This window comes from Psammomys obesus, unplaced genomic scaffold, assembly GCF_907164565.1.
Source record: "Psammomys obesus unplaced genomic scaffold, mPsaObe1.curated_primary_1811, whole genome shotgun sequence".
Lineage (NCBI taxonomy): Eukaryota > Metazoa > Chordata > Mammalia > Rodentia > Muridae > Psammomys > Psammomys obesus.
The window spans coordinates 6,711,571-6,731,521 of record NW_026585643.1 but is presented as its reverse complement, the minus strand read 5'-3'; the positions used below and the strand labels follow the sequence as shown (position 1 = coordinate 6,731,521).

Below are 19,951 nucleotides of genomic sequence, written 5' to 3'. Positions count from 1 at the left end.
CACTATCCTTTCCCTACTTTCCAAGTAAAAACGATACATTTCCACGTCAGTTTGCATTCATTTGATTATGTAGGAGTTTAAGCATCTAAAACCAGTGGAAACAAACTTTGGTTTAATTATGAAAAATGCTCTTCGGAGAATGAATGTTTTGCCTTTTTATCCAGTTGTGGCATCACTTTCACAGTAATAATTTTAAGTTTGTCCTTGTTGGTTTATTTACAAGCAGTAGCATAATCGTAATAATTTTTAATTTGGGGCTTCTCATTAGCGATATTGTTGCTTTATGGTTTCCCTTAAAACACTATATGTGTGTATGTGTGTGTGTCTATGTTATGTGTGTATATAAATATAAAGTCTTGAATGATGTGAATTCCTACCATCTAGAAATACCCATAATTAGTATTAGCATGCATCATCTCTACCTACAAACATTTCTAATAAAAATATATATGCTGCATTTGGGCTCCTAGATTTCAAATGCTGAATCTAGCAGTTCATTTAAGAGGTGTTGTGACTTAGAGTGCAGCAGAATGCCAGAGCTCATGGCTTCGTATTCCCTGTCTAGCATCCCACCCTAGTCCAGGAAAAGTGGACAAGGATGAATGGGGAGGCTTTCCGTAGGGAATTGAGACCGTGCACTGTTCACCATGTGCTCAGCCTGTGGCTGCTTCTTACTCCTCCAAAAGCTCGCTTCTAGAGGCTGCTGCTAACCCATGATGTCACACTTGGCTGCAGCAGTGAGCTTTGATGATGCCACTAACCAGGACTCTCCTTTCTCTTCCAGATTTTACCGAAAGACCAAACTTGTTGGTTTTCAAGACATGGAGTGTGTGCCCTGTGGAGACCCACCTCCTCCCTACGAACCACACTGTGAGTGATGCGCCAAGTGACAGCAGACCTTAAAACACACACAGGCACCCACAAAAACATCTTTACCATGGGACTTCTAATGTGCGCTCTTCTCCAGACCCTAATAGAATTGAGCCTCAGTCAGCAGCGACCTTAGATTTTGTGTACCCGAGGAAACAAACTTTGCATGGTTGGGCCACATCAGTTGCATTCTTCATCGTAGATGCTCAGTGCAGGAGACCAGGTTCCCTGGGTTGTCCATGTATTAATGCCCACACACTCTGAAGACTCCCTTTCTGTCCTTGATAGGATCACACGGGGTATCTCCCTTTCTGACATTCCTTCCCTCCATAATGCATTCGCTGCATTCCCTTGCTCATTCCTTTTTTTTTCCTCACCTATCAAATCAGTGAAGAGAGAGAACTCATTGCCCTCATCAGGGCAGGGGCAGCAGTACCGGAGACACTTGAGGCTTTGTGTTAACATTAGTCTTTTTGACCATTACTTCCTCCCACTCCTTGGAAACAAGGGCATTTATTGTGTTGTCGGTCTGCATGGTAGTTGCTCACTGTCTTAATGCTTGGCAAAGCTGGCCAGCAAACACTATAGGGAAGGGATGGGATCAGCCAGCCATGGGCGAGGCCCAAGGCTTGCAGTTGGGCTTCAGTGCCCAGGCAGGAGGATGAAGGTGCACGTTCCCTCTGGCATCTGTTGGCACGAGCTTGCTGGGGATCACTGTTGGACAAGCTTTCTGAGCCATGGTATCTGCCCTCTTGTTTCTTTCTGTAACATAACTTCCTTCCAAAGGAATTGCAAGTGGCCGCATCATTTCATAGGAGGGCTATGAAATTTTTGTGGTCCATATTCCCACTTCCTTTATGAAAATACGTTACATTGCATTATTCATTTGAAGTGACAGAAATGCAAAGCAAACAAAGGACAACGAAACAGGACACGGCAGAGTGTACCGAGGCTCACTTTTCTAACATCCGAACATTCACCAGATCACTCACCAGCATCAACAGCGGAAGTTTGGGTGCCAGGAAGCGGTCACAGCAGAGCAAGTCACTCGGCGTGCGACCCGCAGTGCTGGGGTTGGCCCAGATTTGCCAGTGAGAATGCCATCTCTGTGTCCACAGACAGCAGAAACCGTCTCCACGGTTGGTCAGGGGCGCAGGCGGCAGCCCAGCCCACACCTTTCCGGCAGCATGCTTGAACCGCACTCCACTGTCTCCCTACACAAAGCTGAACTGTCTGATCTGGTGGCCTTTTCCTATTCGGTTCATCATTTCACCAAACTCTACAAACCTACCATGTAGGAGATATTGATGGACCTTCTCCATGCATCTACACATGACAGGTCGCTTGCCAGTTAAAACTCACGGACCTGATCCTGCTCCACCAGTTCTTTCACGTGGCAAGCTCATCTGTCACAAACAGCCTCAGTGCAGCCCAGGTTAGAGCAGGAAAGTACTAGGGTCCTCCCCCCACCAACACACTGTGCTGGGTTTGGTTTCATATAATCAAAAGTCTGAGGCTTTGGAATGTTTTGCCTTTAGGGTTCTAGCTCAGCTTAGATAGCATGAAAGGGCCTTTGAGCACAGGGACTCATCTGCAGCTCTCATGTGTTATGAAGCTTTCAGTCACACAACTTGGAAACTGCGATGAATTAGTTTGGCATGTAGAGATACACACTTCTCTACATGTCAAACTTTCTAGAAAGTAAAGAAAAACCGATGTGAAGTCCAAAGTACAGCGGGCCCAGATGAGGGCTTTCGCATCACAGTTGGAGAGAGCCTGGGGTCTGGGTGTGCTTCATCTCTGTCACAGAGCTTTGCTGTCTTTGGCACCCTCCTCAGGAAGCAGTCCAGAGCTTAACTAATCCCCTCAAAGGAGATCTGGAAGTGTTTGGGGGAAATTATGCATGGCGCCTTGTGTTTTCATTTCTCCTCCGGGCTTTTCAGTGTATCCACAAAGAGCTTCTTCTTCAGGCCCCCCGAGGGGTTCCTGTGCCCTTGAGCCTCCCAAGGCTGTGGGAAGTAGGCTCCTTCAGGCTGCCTCAGTCAGTGGGGTTTATTTCAAGGTGCATGTGGGAACAGGCTCAGCTGATGCTTCTAGGCTCAGATAAGTAAGTTGTGGTACCAAGGGTCCAGGGTACTAGAGTTGAGGAATGCCTTCAGCCTTTTCTTCCCTTCTTCTTTAAAACAAAACGAAACCCAGACTCACGCTGCTTTTGGTTTTCAAAGATTTGCCAGTTCATTTCCTTTTCAAATTTGTTTTTGTTTTCTTTAAAAGAGTGTTTTCCCCACCACTTAGACTGCATGTAGAGAGATGAAAGTCTTAGTATCCGCCCAGGCTTGCTGAGTTTTCAGCACTCAGGAGGCAGAGGCAGGAGGAGGGCCTGGAGTTTAGGCAAGCCTGGGAAATAGAGTAATACCTTACCTAAACAAACCAAGAAAAAACAAACAAGTCCTCCTAACTTTGGACACGCAGGCTGGGTATGTCAGTCTCCGTGACGGCAAGGCCTCCAGCTCGCCCGTGCAGGCTCACAGCAGCATGGCTAGCAGAGACAGCCTCTGGCCAAGTACTTGTACAACACACAGCTCATTAAAGCTTAGGAATAACATGCAGGAAAAGCCGTTATCTGAAGCGGGGAAGGGTATGCACAGTGCTGTCATCCACCCCAATGGGAACAGAACTCAAGGCTTCTCACGAGCTCCAGCTCTTCCACCCAGCTCCTCCAGCCCCTGCAGCTATCTTTGGAAAAACCCATCCAGATAGGAAATAGACTGGGAAGAACATAAGTGCTGTGTTTTGCCTGCTGAATTGCATAAAGCCCCAGTGCCAGAAATGTCTCCTTCAGGGGTCTACCGGTGTTCCCCTCTATTTTCTTCCCCCTTAAGCAAACAAAGATGTTTAATAGGTTCTAATTTTCTTTCAAAGTTAATTTTGAAATGGCTTTAATTCATTTATAGAAGAAGGCCTTTTAAGTTCTCTTAAGTGATTAGAAAATAATCACTGTTTAACAACGTGGCTTATTACGTGTCGATAAGAGAAGCTGGGAACTATTCCTGAGTGCCGAACCATGCACCCCAGCCAGCCCTGTAGGTCCTTGCTGCTCCTGCTTTTCTTTTTCCCACAGGCAGGCATTTGTCTGGCTATGACTCTCGAATCACGTGGCTTGTTGTACGGAGCCCTCGAGAACAAAGCAAACATCTAGGTTAAACACACTTTAAACACCGTTTACTCTGGTGAAAGCTGCTTTGAGTCATTTCTAAGCCACTTTCCCCAGCCACAGCAGCATTCCAGATCGAATAAACATTACTCAAGAAATCCCACAAATTCTGCATTTTTCATCAGACCCAAGGCAGGATTAAGTCTTAAAATGTCTTGGGTACTTTTCCTCTCTCCTTAGCGTCCCAAGTGGGTGTGCATTTGGTACAGTCAGAACAAAGCCTGCAGCTGGGAATTTTACATAGAGTGCCTTTTGTCTACAATGCCATTGGACGGCAGCCCCGTGGTCCAAGATCAGCCAGTCACTGTCACCAATTAATGCAATCAGGACCTACCCAAGGGGCCGTGGGTGGACAGAAGCCTCATGCTCACACAACACACTGTTATGGGGGTTCTCAGTGTGCATCTAGTGGGGGCTGGGGATGGGAAAGGAAAAGACTAGCTGAAGCAGGGCTCCTCAGCCCTGAGCAGTGTGGACTGCCCCTCTGTACTGTCTTTGCTGAACACCTGTATCAGAGAGAGGCGTGTCCAGGTACTGTCCTGGGAGGAGCCAACTTTTGGACTATACTGTTTCCTAAATGCACACTCAGGGCAGGGGTCCCTAACGGGACAGAAGGGAGGTATGCAGACCAGCACAGAGCTGGAGGTCCTGAGTTGTATCTGGGACTTATGGCACCATCCTGAGCACACTAAGTGAGCACACCAGCTCACTTAGTTATTACCTGTTACCTGGGTGTTATTATTATTCTTGTTGTCCAAGGAGAGTGACTGCCCAGGTGACATTGTCAGCACAGGGACAAAATTCTGCCAAAAGGTCACTGCTGGCGTCTACCCTACACTATCAATCACAACAGGTGTTTCAAACTTCTTAAGACTGAACAGAAAACAATGGGTGTGGTGTTAGTGTTTTACATCACCGGTGGCCTTAGCAACCTCCCCCAATCATACATTCATTTTCATTGCTTACTTCATAACTAATTTCGCTACTGAGTGGTGTCTCAGTTCCTGAGACTATTGGGAATATGTGTTTTCCGAAAGTGGGGACCCACAGGTTGAGAGAGGCACACTCAGGAGGGCTTATTCTCATGAGGTTAGCCTCTGGACCCACCTGTGAGGATCTTGATCTGGCTAATTGAGGTGCGAATACACAGCTGAGCACCAGCGCTCACCTATGTGTGGAGCGTGAACCTGCTGCCCTGGCTCGGGCCACCTTGACTTTCCCACCATGGTGGACTGTGGAATGAAATAACCCTTCTTTAGGTTGCTTTTGTCAGGGTGTTTATCACAGGAGCAGAAAAAGCACCAGGCACCTTCCTCTGCAGAGCACAGGGTTACCCTGCAAAGAAAAGAATGTCTCTTTAGACAGCATCGATTTGTTAACTTATTTTGCAGTGATGGCACTGAGCCTCATGATGTGGGGCCTCCAGCACGAACCCAGTCAGAGGCCACACTAATTCATTTCCCTGGTATTCTTGGAACTCCTGCCTGCACCGAACACCACACGGCTTGCAAAGTCCCTGCTTTTCTGTAAGGCAGCAGTTAGAGAAGGATCCTAAGTTCACAGATCCACAGCACCCAAGGAAATCCTGGGTGTGGTGATGTAACTGTAAACCTATCTGGAGGCCATGGGGGTGGGGTAGATGCCACCAGCGTAGATTCCATGGACTCCAACACCAGTGTCAGTGAAAAACCTTGTCTCAAAAATGAGATGGAGAGTGACAGAGGGGACACCAAGTGTGGACTTCTGGCCTTCAGCACACGTAGACACGCGCAAGTGCGACTGAACATATACATATTCCATCAAAGAGAAATGGCCGTGTGCAGGTGCAGGAGAGAGAGTGTAGGGTCCTCCACGCTAAAGCAGTGTGTGGGCGGCACGCTCCAGCAGTTTGCGGATGCAGGGTCCTCCACCCTTGCTATGTGTACATGTGGGCCTTTTGTTGTCATTTCTGTAGTAGTTTTTTGGTGAGCTTGCTAATGCTTGGAGGCCATATTTTTCAGGATGCTTACTAGAACCCCTGCATTATGATCCACAAAGCCAGTAAGCACTAATGAAGGGCTCAGCTTACTCGGGTTGTGAAGTTGTCTCTGGTCTCCAGACCAAGACTTGCTGGTGTCTAGCCAGGTCACTGCTGAAAAGAAGGCCGTCTGTGAAGCCTCACTGTGGTAGGGTGTGGCTGTGTGCTTTCAACAGATACAGTCAGTAACCCAGAGAGAAGGCTGCTTATAGAGATGTCTGGATTTAGCTCTCTCCTGCTAAACAGGACCTGCAGGGTAGGGAAAATGGGGATGATAAGATGGACAGAGGACAGCAGAAACCACTTGGGAAGTCAGCCCCTCTCCTGATCTAAGCAGAGACCCCCCATGTCTCTGTCTTCACTGGTTGGGTTATGGTCTTCGAGATACTCTGCTCTAGTTTAACTCTTTCTTTCTGTAGATATTATGTGACCCCATTATTTTACTGAGAAATGACTAAAAGCAGTTCTCATCTCAAAGGTTGCTTAGTTGGAAATGCTCAAAAACAAACAAAAAGCTGCACAGTCCTCCCCCACCCCACATCAGTCCCCTTCTCTGCAGAGGACACCTTTTGAAGGCCTCCATTGAAATCTACTTTTTATCCCATGCTAGGGACTGAACCCAGGGCCTTACACATGGCAGGCAAGTGCCCTACCACTGAGCTGTGTTCCCAAGCCTTAGTGTTTTGAGACAGGGTCTCCTAATATATCCCAAGCTGGCTTTGGACTTGACATCCTGCCGCCTTTGGCTCTAGAGCAGTGAGATTCCAGCCCTATGCTATGAATGGCTACATCCTTGTCTTTTGCTGCAACAATCACCAGACTGTGAGAGAGGAAGCTCAGGAGGCAGAGAGCTAGAACACTAGAAGCAGCTAGAAGGCAGGGGCAGACCATCCTCAGGCCGTCATCAAGCAGGGATCTTGATCCCAGAGCAACCACAGGAACCCAGGGCACACTGTAATCCTTCGGTACTTAGTGCAATGCAAACAGATCTAGTTGTCCTGGGTGACTGACCCCTGAGATCATCTGATAGCATTGAGTATGATAATTAAGAGTTCTTGCTTTTCTAGATGTTCTAAAAGGTGAGGAGGTGATCAAATGACACTAGTGGGAGTCTTTTTCTTCCTTCTGTTTTATTTAGTTGTTGTTGTTTTTGTTTGTTTGTTTGTTTTGTTTTGTTTTTTGAGAGAATCTTGTTCTAGCCTAGACTGTCCTGGAAGTCATGCTGGCCCATCACCAGCCACCCCAATGCTAGGTCTTTATGCCTTCCTCTTTGCTTGCTGCTTTTTGGTCTTGGTCATGCTAGGTGATTGACAGCCCTCACTATATAGCAACTTCCAGGGAAGCCAGGGACGTTGCAGTTCTGTCCACATGGCCTGGCCTCTTTAGAGAACTGCCATGTAATTGTTCTGCATGCTTGTCCACCTGTTTAGACTCATGCCCCCAAATGGCTCCTTGGCCATGGCTTCATCTGCTAGAAGAATCAGAAATCTTCTAAGAGTATTCTCAACTCGCATGTTGAATAGACATTCTTTTTCTCTCTATAAAAATTTCTAAATACAAGCTACCACTTCTATACCAGTGGAAGAGAGAGCAGAAAAATAGGTGTTTTGACTGGATCTCACCATCCCCTGAGCCTGGAGCTGCTTTTGTGGGTCCTCGTCTGCCTACATCTGGAGAAGGCAGCCATCCTTCTGAGAAATGGGGTGTCAGTTCTTAACCAGTTCCCAACACAGTTTCCTTCTCAGCTTTTATCTTCAGTCACTCCTAGACATTTAAAGCCTATAGGCTTGTTTAAACATTTACTCACGGAAAAATAGGCTGTGTCTGGACAGAGGACATCACTAGATTGAGTGAATTTTAGATTAAACACAGCTTATTTTGAAAATAGTAAATGAGATCTATCAGGCCTATTTCAGTAAGCGGTGGAATTTTTTTACACGAATGTATCTGTGATCTGTGAAGGCCCAGGAAACACTGGAAAGAAATGAGTGGGAGGGGATGAAGAGGTGAAGCCATCACCTGGAGAATCCAGTGCAGCCACAGATTCAAGGGGCCATATAGTTGAGACTCAGAGTCAGCCTTTCATACAGAGAGTGTTTATTCTCAGGAAGTTGTTGGTATGTGCTGGGGACCACTCACCTTCTAGTGGGGACCAGGTTAGCAGGCCTTTTCACTTGGCGGTCACCTTCTTCCAAGTTGGCTTCCTGAGGAGGGGGTTTAATCTAAGCAATTTTATTTTGGGAATCTAATGAAGGAAGTACCAGAACAGTGCAACATAGCAAATCCTTCTTGAATTCAAGAAGGTGCCAGAATTCTTCCTGGCGTTTTTCAGCCAGGGTCCGTCTGACAATGCAGAACTACCAACCTCAAAACTGCTTTTCAAGTGAACTTCCAGATGCCAAGATTAAGAAGTTGGGGCTGGAGAGATGGCTCAGTGGTTAAGAGCACTGTTTGCTCTTCCAAAAGGACCGAGGTTCAATTCCCAGCACCCACATGGTAGCTCAGAACTGTCTGTAACTCCAATTCAAGGGATCTGACACCTTTGCACTGACACACACATAAAATAAAATTAAATAAATTTTTAAAATTAAAAAAAAAAAAAACTTCTTTTAAAAAAAAAAGAGGTTGTAAGCCATACTGTGACTGGGAATGTGGTTTCGACTGTGCAGTGCTCACCTATCATGCGTGAGGCCCAGGCTCTATTCCCAGCACTGTAAAAATAAATACACGATCGTGCCTTGGTGTCCCTAGGAGATTGGTTCTAGGGTAAGACTCCAAGGCCGATGCCCTTGGATGCTCCAAGTCTGTTGTACCAAACAGTTCAGCATTCATATAAGACCTAGGTACATCCTCCACGTAATTTAAATCAACTCCAGATTTGAATCAACCTGCATGGCTCCATGGTGCTATTGTGGAGATAATGTCGAGGAGAAGCCTGTACATGTTCAGCACAGATGCAGTAGCACTTTAGATTCTGTAATTAACATAGAGAGAACAGTCAACAGTGTAATTGAGTCACTACCGAAAAATACTAGGCCCAAATACCCAACAGGCCGAAAAGGGTGTTAGCCACTAGAGCTGGCCCAGGCCTGGCTGCATCTGCCTATGAGTGCAGTGCTCAGGGGACTCAGCCCCTCCCCTTCAAAAGTAGAAGATTGAAGTTGAATTTCGAATAGAAATTAATTCAGTTTAAAACTGTCTCCCTCTGAGTCTTTAAAATATTGTCTGAACTGCTCTGTTTATTTTGATCATCTCAGAGAAAGTATCTTAAGAACTCCCAAGAGGGTTTTAGCCGTACTGTGGTTCACATAGCCACTTTCTTAAATATTCAAAAATCACCTCTCCTTGATACTCAAGTGTAATTTTAAAAAAGAGTAAATTTGTAACTGTCAGCCATTTCAATTTTCCTGAGACATAATGTCTTATGAGAAGATTGCCTATTGAAATGCATCACTCAGTAGCTTTGACAGCTATGCACACATAGCTACAGACACCTCCCAGGCCAGGTACAGAGCCTTTCTGTCCCCCGTCCCCTAGGGGACTGAGCCTCACGACCCCATTTTTGAGCAGCCTCCACATCTTTTTCTTTGTTTGCTCTTTTAAAATTTGCACAAGCATCTATTCCCACATTCCGTTACGGCTCATTTTCAGCCTGATGCCTAAAAGGTGTTGGCATGAAGTTTTATTCAGAGTATTTCCTGTAATGTCTCCACTACTGACAAAAAAATCCTGAGGTTGAAAGATAACTCAGTTAGTAAAGCACTTGCCTTGCAAACTGGAGGGCCCAAATCCAACCCTAGAACCCACGTATAAATACCCTGGGTTGGTGGCATGCTCTTGTAATCCTGGTGTTGGGAGAAAGACAGGCAGGCCTTGTCTCAAAAAACAAACAAACAACAAAAAAAAAGAGGTGGACAGCATCACCCGCACAGGCACAGGAACACAAAAGTAATAGCTCCCAAACAGCTTGCCAGGACTCAGGTTTCTCTTTAAGGCCGACTGCTCTTTAAAATGGGTAGGGGTGGCTGCTTACCCCAGGGTGCACAGGGCCGCCTTTTGAACACCGGGATGCAAAGTGGTGTACAGAGACAGTGAAGTGTGGAGGAAGGCCCACGTGAGGAGACCTGAGGACAGACACCTTCCTGCAGCGGGCAGAACCTGCTCGGCAGAGTCTGGATCCCGATTTGAATGGCAGGTGGAGGGCGTGTGATTTGGAGCTGGCTGTGAGCTGGCACTTGCCGCTACAGCAGTGGCAGGGATAGCCTTCTGGGGAGCGAGCAAGGAAGCAGGGACCTAGTACCCGAATTAAGCAGGCTGTGCCCAGCTGGCACAGTAAGTGCATGCAGTCTGAGGAACAGGGTTTCCGCTCGTTTCCTAAGAACTGATAATTTAATTAAGGCAACGTAATTAATTTAACTTAAACAAGTGTCATCTGGCTGATTTAATTACTGGTTTTAGTCTAAGGACATGATAATCTTAGTTAAATAGCCAGCCCTCCATATCTATGGATTTCACATTTGCAGATTCAACCAATTGGTGAAACAAACAACAACAACAAAAATCCCTCTATGTTTCTGTACAGACATTTTCTTTCTGTCATGGCACCGTATAACTATCCACCCTTTACACTGTGTTGGGCACTACAAGTCGTATAGAGTATGGTTTATGTTCCAGGAGGGTGTGTGTGGTTCTATGAAATGTTACCTGTTTTGTAGGAAAAGACTTGAACAGCATGGATTTTGGAATCCAGAAGACAAAATATGTCCTGAAGCAGATCCCCCAAGGACACTAAGGGAGTCCCCCCAACACACACACAAATGGAAATGACAAAAAACAATATTTGACTGATACACTTCTTTTTTTCTAAATTCAGTGTTTTATTTCCTAGGCATGGTGGCTTAAATGAGAAATGTTCCCCATAGTCTCAGGCATTCAGTACTTGTTTTTCAGTTGATGGTGCTGTCTGGGGAGGGTTAGGTAGTAGGACCTTACCAAAAGAAGTATGTCACTGAGGGCAGGCTTCGAGAGTCAAAAGCCTCAGCTACTTCCGGTTTGCCCTCTCTGCCTCCTGCTTGTGTTTGAGGTGTGACGCCCCAACTTCCTGCTCCTGCTGCTTCCCCACCATGGACCTCTGTCCCTCTGGTACTGTAAGCTGAAATAAACTCCTCTATAAGTTGCCTTGGCCATGGTGTTTTATCCCAGCAACGGAAAAGTGGCTAGCACACCGGTGCTGTGATAAAAATGCCTTGACTAAAGCAAGGGAGGAAGGATTCATTTGGCTTACAATTCTGGGACTCAGTCCATCACCCTGGAGAGGTCACAGTGACAGGTAATCGAGACAGCTAGTCATCTTATCATTTCCACAGCCAGGAGCAGAGAACGATGGGTGAAGGCTTGCCCATGCTCACTGCATCTCTCTTTTTCATTCAGCCCAGCCAGCCTGTGAAATAGGCTTCCTTCCTGCTGAGTCTACCCACCTCTTCCAACCCAGTTAAGGAAAACTCACACGAGCCTGCCGCAGGCCAACCTGATTGAGACAGTTCTCAGTGAGACTTCCTTCCCAGGTGATTTTGGACTTCGCCAGGTTGACAGTTAAAGCTGAGCATCATACTCAGGAAAAACCACAGATGGGAAGGGGCTAAGGAGGTTTTACATTCATACTGTAACCTAGCATCACCGTCAATGCTTTCTGTGCTTTATGCTCTAAGGATGCAGGTAAATGCCTAAAAACACAGCCAGGGGAAGTCCTTTCTCATCTCTGCTGCAGCCTGTCACATACCCACATCATTCGCTTGTCCCAAGGCTGGTGCAGAACTGTGCCTGTGTGATGTCTTTTCAGATGAGCGCATTCCATGCTCATTCTGAAGAAGTCTTGATTTTGAGCCTTGGCCCTAACTCCTGATAGACTTAATTTTTGCTCCCCGACTTTGTCATGTATGTACCAGGTGGAGATCAAAAAGCCACAAGTAATAATGAAACGTGGGTTGAATTTTCAAGTTCATTTCAAGTCCTAGGACTCAAGAGAAGGGCTCTCTTTCCAACTTAATGCCAACACTTTTGCTCTTTTGCCTGAGTCCTGTGGGTATTAAAATGTAGATGAGGACAGGAGCAGCTCTGCTGGATTGGGAGGTGGCAGGAGACACTGTAAGTCCAGATTTCTTTCTCCCCTCTAGACCCAGTCAAAGAGTTTTAAATTATGGACGAACACTTATTTTCCTTATGGAAATAAATAATTTAAGAGTCATCAAATGTGGACATTTCCACAGTTTACTTCTTTCTTACTGCCCACCTCACTAATTCAGGAACCCAGGAGGATTGCTTGGGCTTCGGTGTGTTTGTCTGTGTCTGCTTCCACATGGCCTTTTCCAATGCTGTGGTGGCGTGTGGCACTCCAGGGGTTAAGGAGAGCGTGCACACTTAGAGGTGGGAGGGCATGGCCCCGGTTTCCCTTGTTTTAGTTCCCAGATGGCAGTCCTGCTTCTGTCCTTTTGAGGTCCTATTTGAGCTTCCTGTCTCTCACCACAGATGTTCAAAGCCATCATAATTGTTTCTCTTTTATGGTGTCTTTTCTATTTCTTGGTGCAGAGTTTAAAGGCCTCATTGTTTCTCCAGGCAAATAAACACTGGGAGACTTTTAGGTGGGTGGGGTAATAAAAAGAACAAAACATCCTTGAAGGCAGGAAAAAAAAAATCTTTTAACTTTATTGTGTTTGCAAAAGAAACGCTGTAGACGATCAACCCCCTGTTTGGTGGCTTATAATTTTTCAGTATTAATTATAGTATTTATGCTAATTAAAGTACCAAATGGCATCCACCAAGTGCTAAAAGGGGATTTAAAAGAAAGCGCTATCGTTAGTACCAGACTTTCTCTGAAGACACAGGACGGTCTCCTCAGACCTCCCCAGTGGATGCAGTCATCACTTGGGGCCTCAAAACCTCCCTGCCCTGCCAGCCACTCCCCTGCAGCAATTAGCTCTTGCTGGCTTCCTTTTATTCTTTCCTTTCTCCTCAAAGACGTGTATGATAATATTTGATCAGTCTAATCCTGTGGGAAATATACCCCTCAGCCAAATGATCTGTAAGCAAAGAGAATGTGGATGGTCACTCAAGAGCATCCGGCCCAGGATATCTGTTTACAAATTACCCCTGGCTCCACTGTCAGCAGCTAGTAGGAGAGGATTTCTAAATTTGCTTCAAACTTGACTTCGGATGTATTAGCACAAAACGTGATGACCCTCAGTACACTTCTAAGAGTCTGAGCTGTGGGGTTCTTGCTTCTTCTCGAGCGGACAAAAGAAAGTTCTAGATGGACAAGATAAAAGCCATCCTCTCTACTCTTCAGCATGCCTGCATCATATAGTCCACGTGTAGAGATGTTAGTGAGAGAACACTAGAGGGAAACCAGTAGCCATGAGGGGGGAGAGCCGGACAGGGCAGGCATGATGACCAGAGGGCAGCATTTTTTTCATAGGGACTTCGGCTCTCAGTGTCCAGGAAGGCTTGGCAGGTACTGTGAGAGATGAGGTTCACGAGTGTAAGCAGGAGACGAGGACAGCAGAGCAGAGGCCCAAGGCAGGGATGATGCTACTGGAAGACTGAAGCTTGGGAGAGTACAGGCTTGACTTACAGCCGGGAAGTCCTGTGCTCTGGACCTGAGATTTGCTAAAAGATGAATGAGGTCATTGAGGCTTATCTTGGCTAATGTGAAGTCTCCCTGTAGCTGCTACAGGGTATCTGGAGCAGCCATGAATGGAACAAGGCCTCCCGGGCTGTGGCATGGCTTCAGCAGCAGCCGCCACAGCTGCAGTGGTTTCTGGAGCTAGTGCAGTTTCCTCAAAGCATCCAGGAAGCACTCAACTATTGTCTAGTTACCGTGAGTCAAAGACGTGGCTGTGTGATTGACAGCTCCGCAGTCAGGGCTGCTGGACACTGGAGAAGGGTCAGCTCTCCTATCAAATGACTGGGTGATCTGGTCATAAAAGCTTCAGTCATTTGAAAAGAGATGCATCACAGGAGTGACCGGAAAGCCTCATGTGGTGACCCCTCCCAGCAGAACCTCGCAGTGCATAACCCGGGCCTGACGCCCTCAAGGAGACTTGCGCCCCTCTGAGCTTATTCTCACCAACCTTCTTGATTGCCAAAGTTGCCCAGCCTAGACTGACAGCCTGATTCTCTCCAGCTCGAAATACAAGTCAAGCAGGAAGAAGCCTTGAGTAAACTGCCCTCACTGCTGGCTGTGACCCTCACGTGTTAGCCATCTTTGTGGTCATACATGCTTGTGTGGGCCAGGGGATTGTCCAGACCTTTTCTCTATTGTTTGCCATTAGTCCCCATTCATGACCTAATTAACCTGCCCACAAAGAGAACTATCATGCATTCCTTTCTACTGCTTTACCTTTGCACATTTGAACAGCGAAGTAGACCTGGATAGACACTGATTTTTTTTCCATCACCTTTTTTTCAGGCTCATGCCCATCAACCCGGATGCCTTTTCTTTTCATCGCATTTCTGCATGTGATTTAAATATTTCTGTCTTTGCTTAATGTTTATATTTCTATTCATTTATAGTTAATCAGTCTAAATCATTAAAAGACAAACTTCTAACAAGTGTAGATAGAGACAGCCTGCTGGGTGCCAGCTTCTATCTGTCTTGTTTGAGCACTTGTCAAAACCTCTAATCCTCTGTGATTGGCTGAGACTCAGCACTTGATGCCAGAGTAGGTTGCAGCCTTTTACACATCAAGTTGTAGTTCACTGTAACAGAGACAACATTAGGGCAAAACTGTACAGGTAATGGCTTCAGTGAAACGAGGGAAGGAAAGTCTCTTCTAGTTTGTTCTGTTTATTATACATCTTTATAGTTTGGGAAAGGTCAGGAATCTCATACAGAAATTGTGCCTGGGTGTATTGTTATCATTCACACCAAATTCTCTGAAGATGTTTCAGGAAAAGGAAGTATGTCAATCGCTTTCTTGCTGCTACAGCAAAATACCTGGCAAAAGTAACTAAAATGGAAAAGCCCACATCCATCAGTAGGGAAAGCGTGGTGACAGCATCCATCAGTGGAGAAGGCATCGCTGGTTACATTGTATCTGCCCCGGGAAACAGACAGATGAATTCTTCTTCCTCTTTTTGTTAAATCCAAGACCTCAGCACGGCCATATTCAGGGTGGGTTGTTCTACCTCACTTTACCCTCTCCGTAGACATTCCAAGAAAGTAAACGCCCCATGTAACTCTCCGTCATGTCAAGCCAACAGTGAAGATTAGCCTTCACAGTAGAGTCTGTAGCTTGCCTTCCTTGAATGAGAATGTTCACCATCAGAGTTCCCTTAAAGATTTGGCAGGTGGCCCTCAGTGAGCTTGTCTGAACTAGCTCTGTAACTGACAGACAAGTTCAAATGCTCTTGTTTGCCTGTCAAAGAACTTCCTCTGGAAGGACTTCATTAGCCGTGGCTTTATCATTTCCATTCAGATAACCCTTAAGGATTGATTATTTTTGCTAATTGTTACAAAGTATTTCTTAATGTCATTGGATAACTTTGGTAAAGTTCTTGGTGTTAGTGTCTGTACTTTACAGGAAGGGAGATTCAACCTTCAGAGCAGACGCTGTTGCTTTGTTTCTGCCATTAGTTTCGATTCTTAATTTTCCAGTGCTTTGGGGGTGTGAAGACCCACGAGTAAACAATTCTCTGTAGCCCATTCCATCAGCTCCAGGCTGTAGTGGATAGCTCTGCTTCAAATAATGTCATCTTTGCGTGAGCTGTGAGTGCCTATGTGGGTACTTTCAGTTGAGTTTAAAGGGATTCAGACCCCCAATGACATAATAACTACAATGTCATTTCTAAATACTAAGGAGCCTGCATGGTGGACCTGCTGGAGAGTTGCTATGTGTCAGGAAACATGGTGATCCTTCAAGAGCAATGTTTCTCCAGGACCAAAAAAAATCTTACTAACCAGTGATACTCCTTGATCTCATTGATAAGGAAATTGAGGCTCAAGGTTATCATTTCCCGGTGACGACACAGCTAGAAAAAGACATTAGGTTTGAACATAGACGTGGCTACAAAGCCCTTAACCAATTAAAGCATACAGCACAGTCCAGGAAAATTTAAAGGCACAGAAAGTGGGAAGGTTAAAGGAGGAAAGGTCAGCTGATACCACATGTGGAAAGCTTCCAGATAAATCTCTTTAGCCTTTGTCCAATTCATAACTGCCATACGTGTTTGTGAGGTGCCATGCTACTTTGGCTTGTGTCTGTTGGGGCTTCTAAATAGGATAGAAAATTCTGTCTCTTTCCTCAGAAGCAAATGTTCAGCTTGATTAAAAAGCAGTGCTCTGCATTTTCACACCCTGCCCCCCAGAGCCTTGCAGACATCATATCTTTTGGGGTTAACACATCTGCTAGTTGTCCTCCTTGTTAGTAAAGCCAGGTGCTAGGAACCTAAGTTTAAGATGAGTTTTCAGGAAGTGTTTGCTCCATCCGACCTGCTCATTCATTTGCTGTTTCTATACTCATTTATCTAGAAAGCCATTGGTGGTGTTTGATGCATTAGCTCTAACTAAAACAGCTGCTCTTTATAATTAAAACACTGACATGTTTTCTTTTACCCTTTGCCTTATGGACACAGAACGGTGATAACTATTTATTACACACTTCCACATCAGTTTTCTGACATGTTTCCAAATTCCATTTTTGTCCCCTGTGTTCAGATGCACCAAGTCACCCCTCCCTCAGCAGCTTCCTGCGACAGGTTGCAGTTATATCTGATAGCAATGAGTGACCTGGTCACCTGAACAAAAGCAAGTTCCCTGATCTCCAAATGTTGGATGTCTTCCTATTTTGTGTTTTTTTAATAGTATTTTATGGTTTTCATAAACATACAAATACGGGAGCTATCGGGACTCTGCTTCAGATGTCTGGTGTCTAAAGCATTAAAGGGCTGGTGAGGAGAGCAGTGCGATTGTTTCTAAGTGCTTCAGTCTCTCTGATGACTTCATAAACAGAATTATTTTCTTCCTTTTCTTTCTTTTCCATTTTTCCCTTCCTTCCTTTCTTCCTTCCTTTCCGTTTGTTTGTTTTGTTTTGTTTTGTTTTTAAACAGGAGCATTCTACTTCAAACAGGCTGGTCTCGAAAGCACAGAGATCTACCTGCCCCTGAGTGCCAAGTGCTGGGATTAAAGACAAGCACCCCACGACTTGGCCTTCATTTTCTTTTTTGATTCATTGCTAACATTAAAGCATAACTGACTTTGCATATTTATTTGTATCTTGCAAACCTGTTGAATTCTTTTGTTCTTTCCAATCATTTTTACTAATGCTTATGGTTTTCTACATATATGATCATATCATTTAGAAACAGATGGTTTTAATTTTTCCTTGCAGTTTGGATGATAGTTACTTAGTTAGTTTTATTTTTCATGGCTAATTCCTCTGGCCAGGAACTCCAGATACTGTGCTGGGTAGAAATGGTAAAAGTAGACACCCTTGGCTGCTTCTTCCCCACATTGATGTCAGCTGTTCTTGTAAAAATTTTTGGTTTCATTTTCTGATCTTAATAATTTTAACTTGTTCTCTCTTTCTTTTCCTCAGATAATCTCAAGTTTGTTGATTTTGAAGATATTTTTAAAGAACTACTAGTTTTTGGTTGTTGTTGTTGATAATGATTTCTTTTTTTTCCCCCTGCCTATTTCATTGCCCTTGGCTCTAGTTCTTACTTTATTTCCAAAATATTAGACTAGAAGATTAGATTATAAATTTTAGATCTTTTTTTTAAAAGCCTTAGTCATTTCTTTCTGTAACTACTACAACTTTTGCCATATCCTACAAATTTTGGTACATTGTGTTTTCATTTGTCTCAAATTATTTTCTAAATTCCTTGCCATTTCTTTTATGACTTGTTGGTTATTTAGACATGGTTGTTAACATACCAAATATTTGTGAATTTTCCTATTTTCTTTCTTCTGTGATCTCTAATTTTATTTCACTGTGTTTGGAGGATATTTTGCATGATTCCAGACGTTTCACACTTGTTGACACCTTCTCTGTGACTGCCCCATGCTTGCTGGAGACTGTTGACTCCAGTATTGTCAAGTACTTTCTATCCTCCTTTTAGTAGAACCCAGATTCCCCACAGAAATTATTACATTCCTACATGAGCTAACTCTACCTAGCAGCTTTGACAACCCCTGTTCTCATTCATGTTCAGGAAATGTTTTTGACTGGCTTATTCATATAAGCTTAATTATTACAATTTCAGTAATGTTTTGAGATGATGGGGAATAATTACAATGTATGTTTATGGGAAGTTTAAAAATACTTTGAAAAAGCTTGTATGTAAGTGTTCAGAACAGCATTCCTTAACACAGGTAGCTAAAACAAAGATCACCGTATGAATGGATTGACCAAATATGGTGTACGAGTTCAATGAAATATTATTCAGCCATTAAAAAGAAGTGCAATTCTGATGTCTCTGCCCCGTGAATGAGCCTTGAAAATATTAGGTAACAGAAGCCAGGCACATCTGCCACCTAACATTGTGCAATTGCATTTATGTGGAAACATGTGGAGTAGTCAATTTCATAGCAACAGAAGCAGCTTAAAGCCTGTCAAAACCTGGATGAGGAAGTGGTTGCTTGGGGAGGGGGGTTGGTTCAGAGGGTCTGCGGGCAATGAGCGTGCTCCGGAATTAGCCATGATCACCACACAGCATGGTGAATGTACTCGGTGTCTCTGCTGCAGAACATTGTGCATATGTTGTTACAATGAGAAAACTAAGGCTAATGGGATGGCTGGGGTGGGGTGAGGTACGGTGCCTAGAGAGCGGAGTTCTGAGTCTCCTCTCTAGAGCCCACAGGGTAGAAGAGAACTGACCCAAAAGTTGTTCTCCGACCTCTGTGTGCATGATGGCATGCATGATCAGACACATACACACAAGAGAAAGAAGGTAGCGGTGAAAAAATTTAAAGAAAGAAAATAAATCTTTACACAGCTTTAATTAAAATAGAACTATATCACTTCCCCCTTTCCCTTTCCTTCAGAAAAAAATCAATTTCTAAAATACAGATATAGCTAGAGATAGAAAAGAAACACAAAAATCTTATTTTGAAATGATATTTCTATCAGTTATTAAAAAATAAAGATCAAAGTCTAGAATGAGGAAAATGTGAGTGACTTAGGCATATATTCTTCGTTGTCAGAATGCATGGTATGAAGTGGATGAAAAAACCAGCTCTTTTTCTCACTGGCAAACTGTGGCACATCTGGTTTTCATGTGCTGAACGTTATTGTGAATTTTTTTTTTTTTGAAGTTTAGATGAGCAAGATAAAGTCTTTGCTCTGGAGCTCTGCTCTTACTGAAACTGCAAGGGGCTGTTTGCTGGCAGCTTTTATTATTCTTAAAGATCACAGCTAGAAGTAATTCATCATCAGGCTTTTATTTGGTTTGGATTTTGGTTGTTAGTAGTGGTGGAAAGTCACAAAAAGGAGTGGAGTGAATTGTAGCTTACTCCAAACAACCTAAAAGTAAAACAGATCAAATACTATATTGAGAAATGCTGTAAATGTCTGAATGGTACTGACATTCCAGAACTATGAATCGAGTTGCCTATGTCTTCCGATTGAGCTCAGGGTCCAGGGGGACTGTGCAAACTCAGCTTAGTACCTTCATGTCCTAACTCCCTGGAGAACAGACAAATCATTAGCGAGAGCCTAAAATGATAGCTCAGTCCCAAAGCTATCATTAGTTCAGCTGTCACTTGTTCTTCCCCGCTGTACTGTCAACGCTAACCTAATCGTGCAATGCGTACTTTAAAAGTAGCATTTTAGGACCGATACTAGAAGCTGTGTGTT

The 19,951-nt window shown here is 44.5% G+C and overlaps 1 protein-coding gene across 2 annotated transcripts in view; it reads left to right on the top strand.

The window, feature by feature from the left end:
- Nucleotides 1–19,951, top strand: part of Tnfrsf19 (TNF receptor superfamily member 19) — an 84,734-nt gene that overhangs the window by 52,415 nt on the left and 12,368 nt on the right. For both annotated transcript variants that reach the window (XM_055617369.1, XM_055617363.1), the window contains exon 5: nt 785–870. In XM_055617369.1, coding sequence (XP_055473344.1) covers nt 785–870 — 86 coding nt within the window. The remainder of the gene's footprint in view (nt 1–784; nt 871–19,951) is intronic.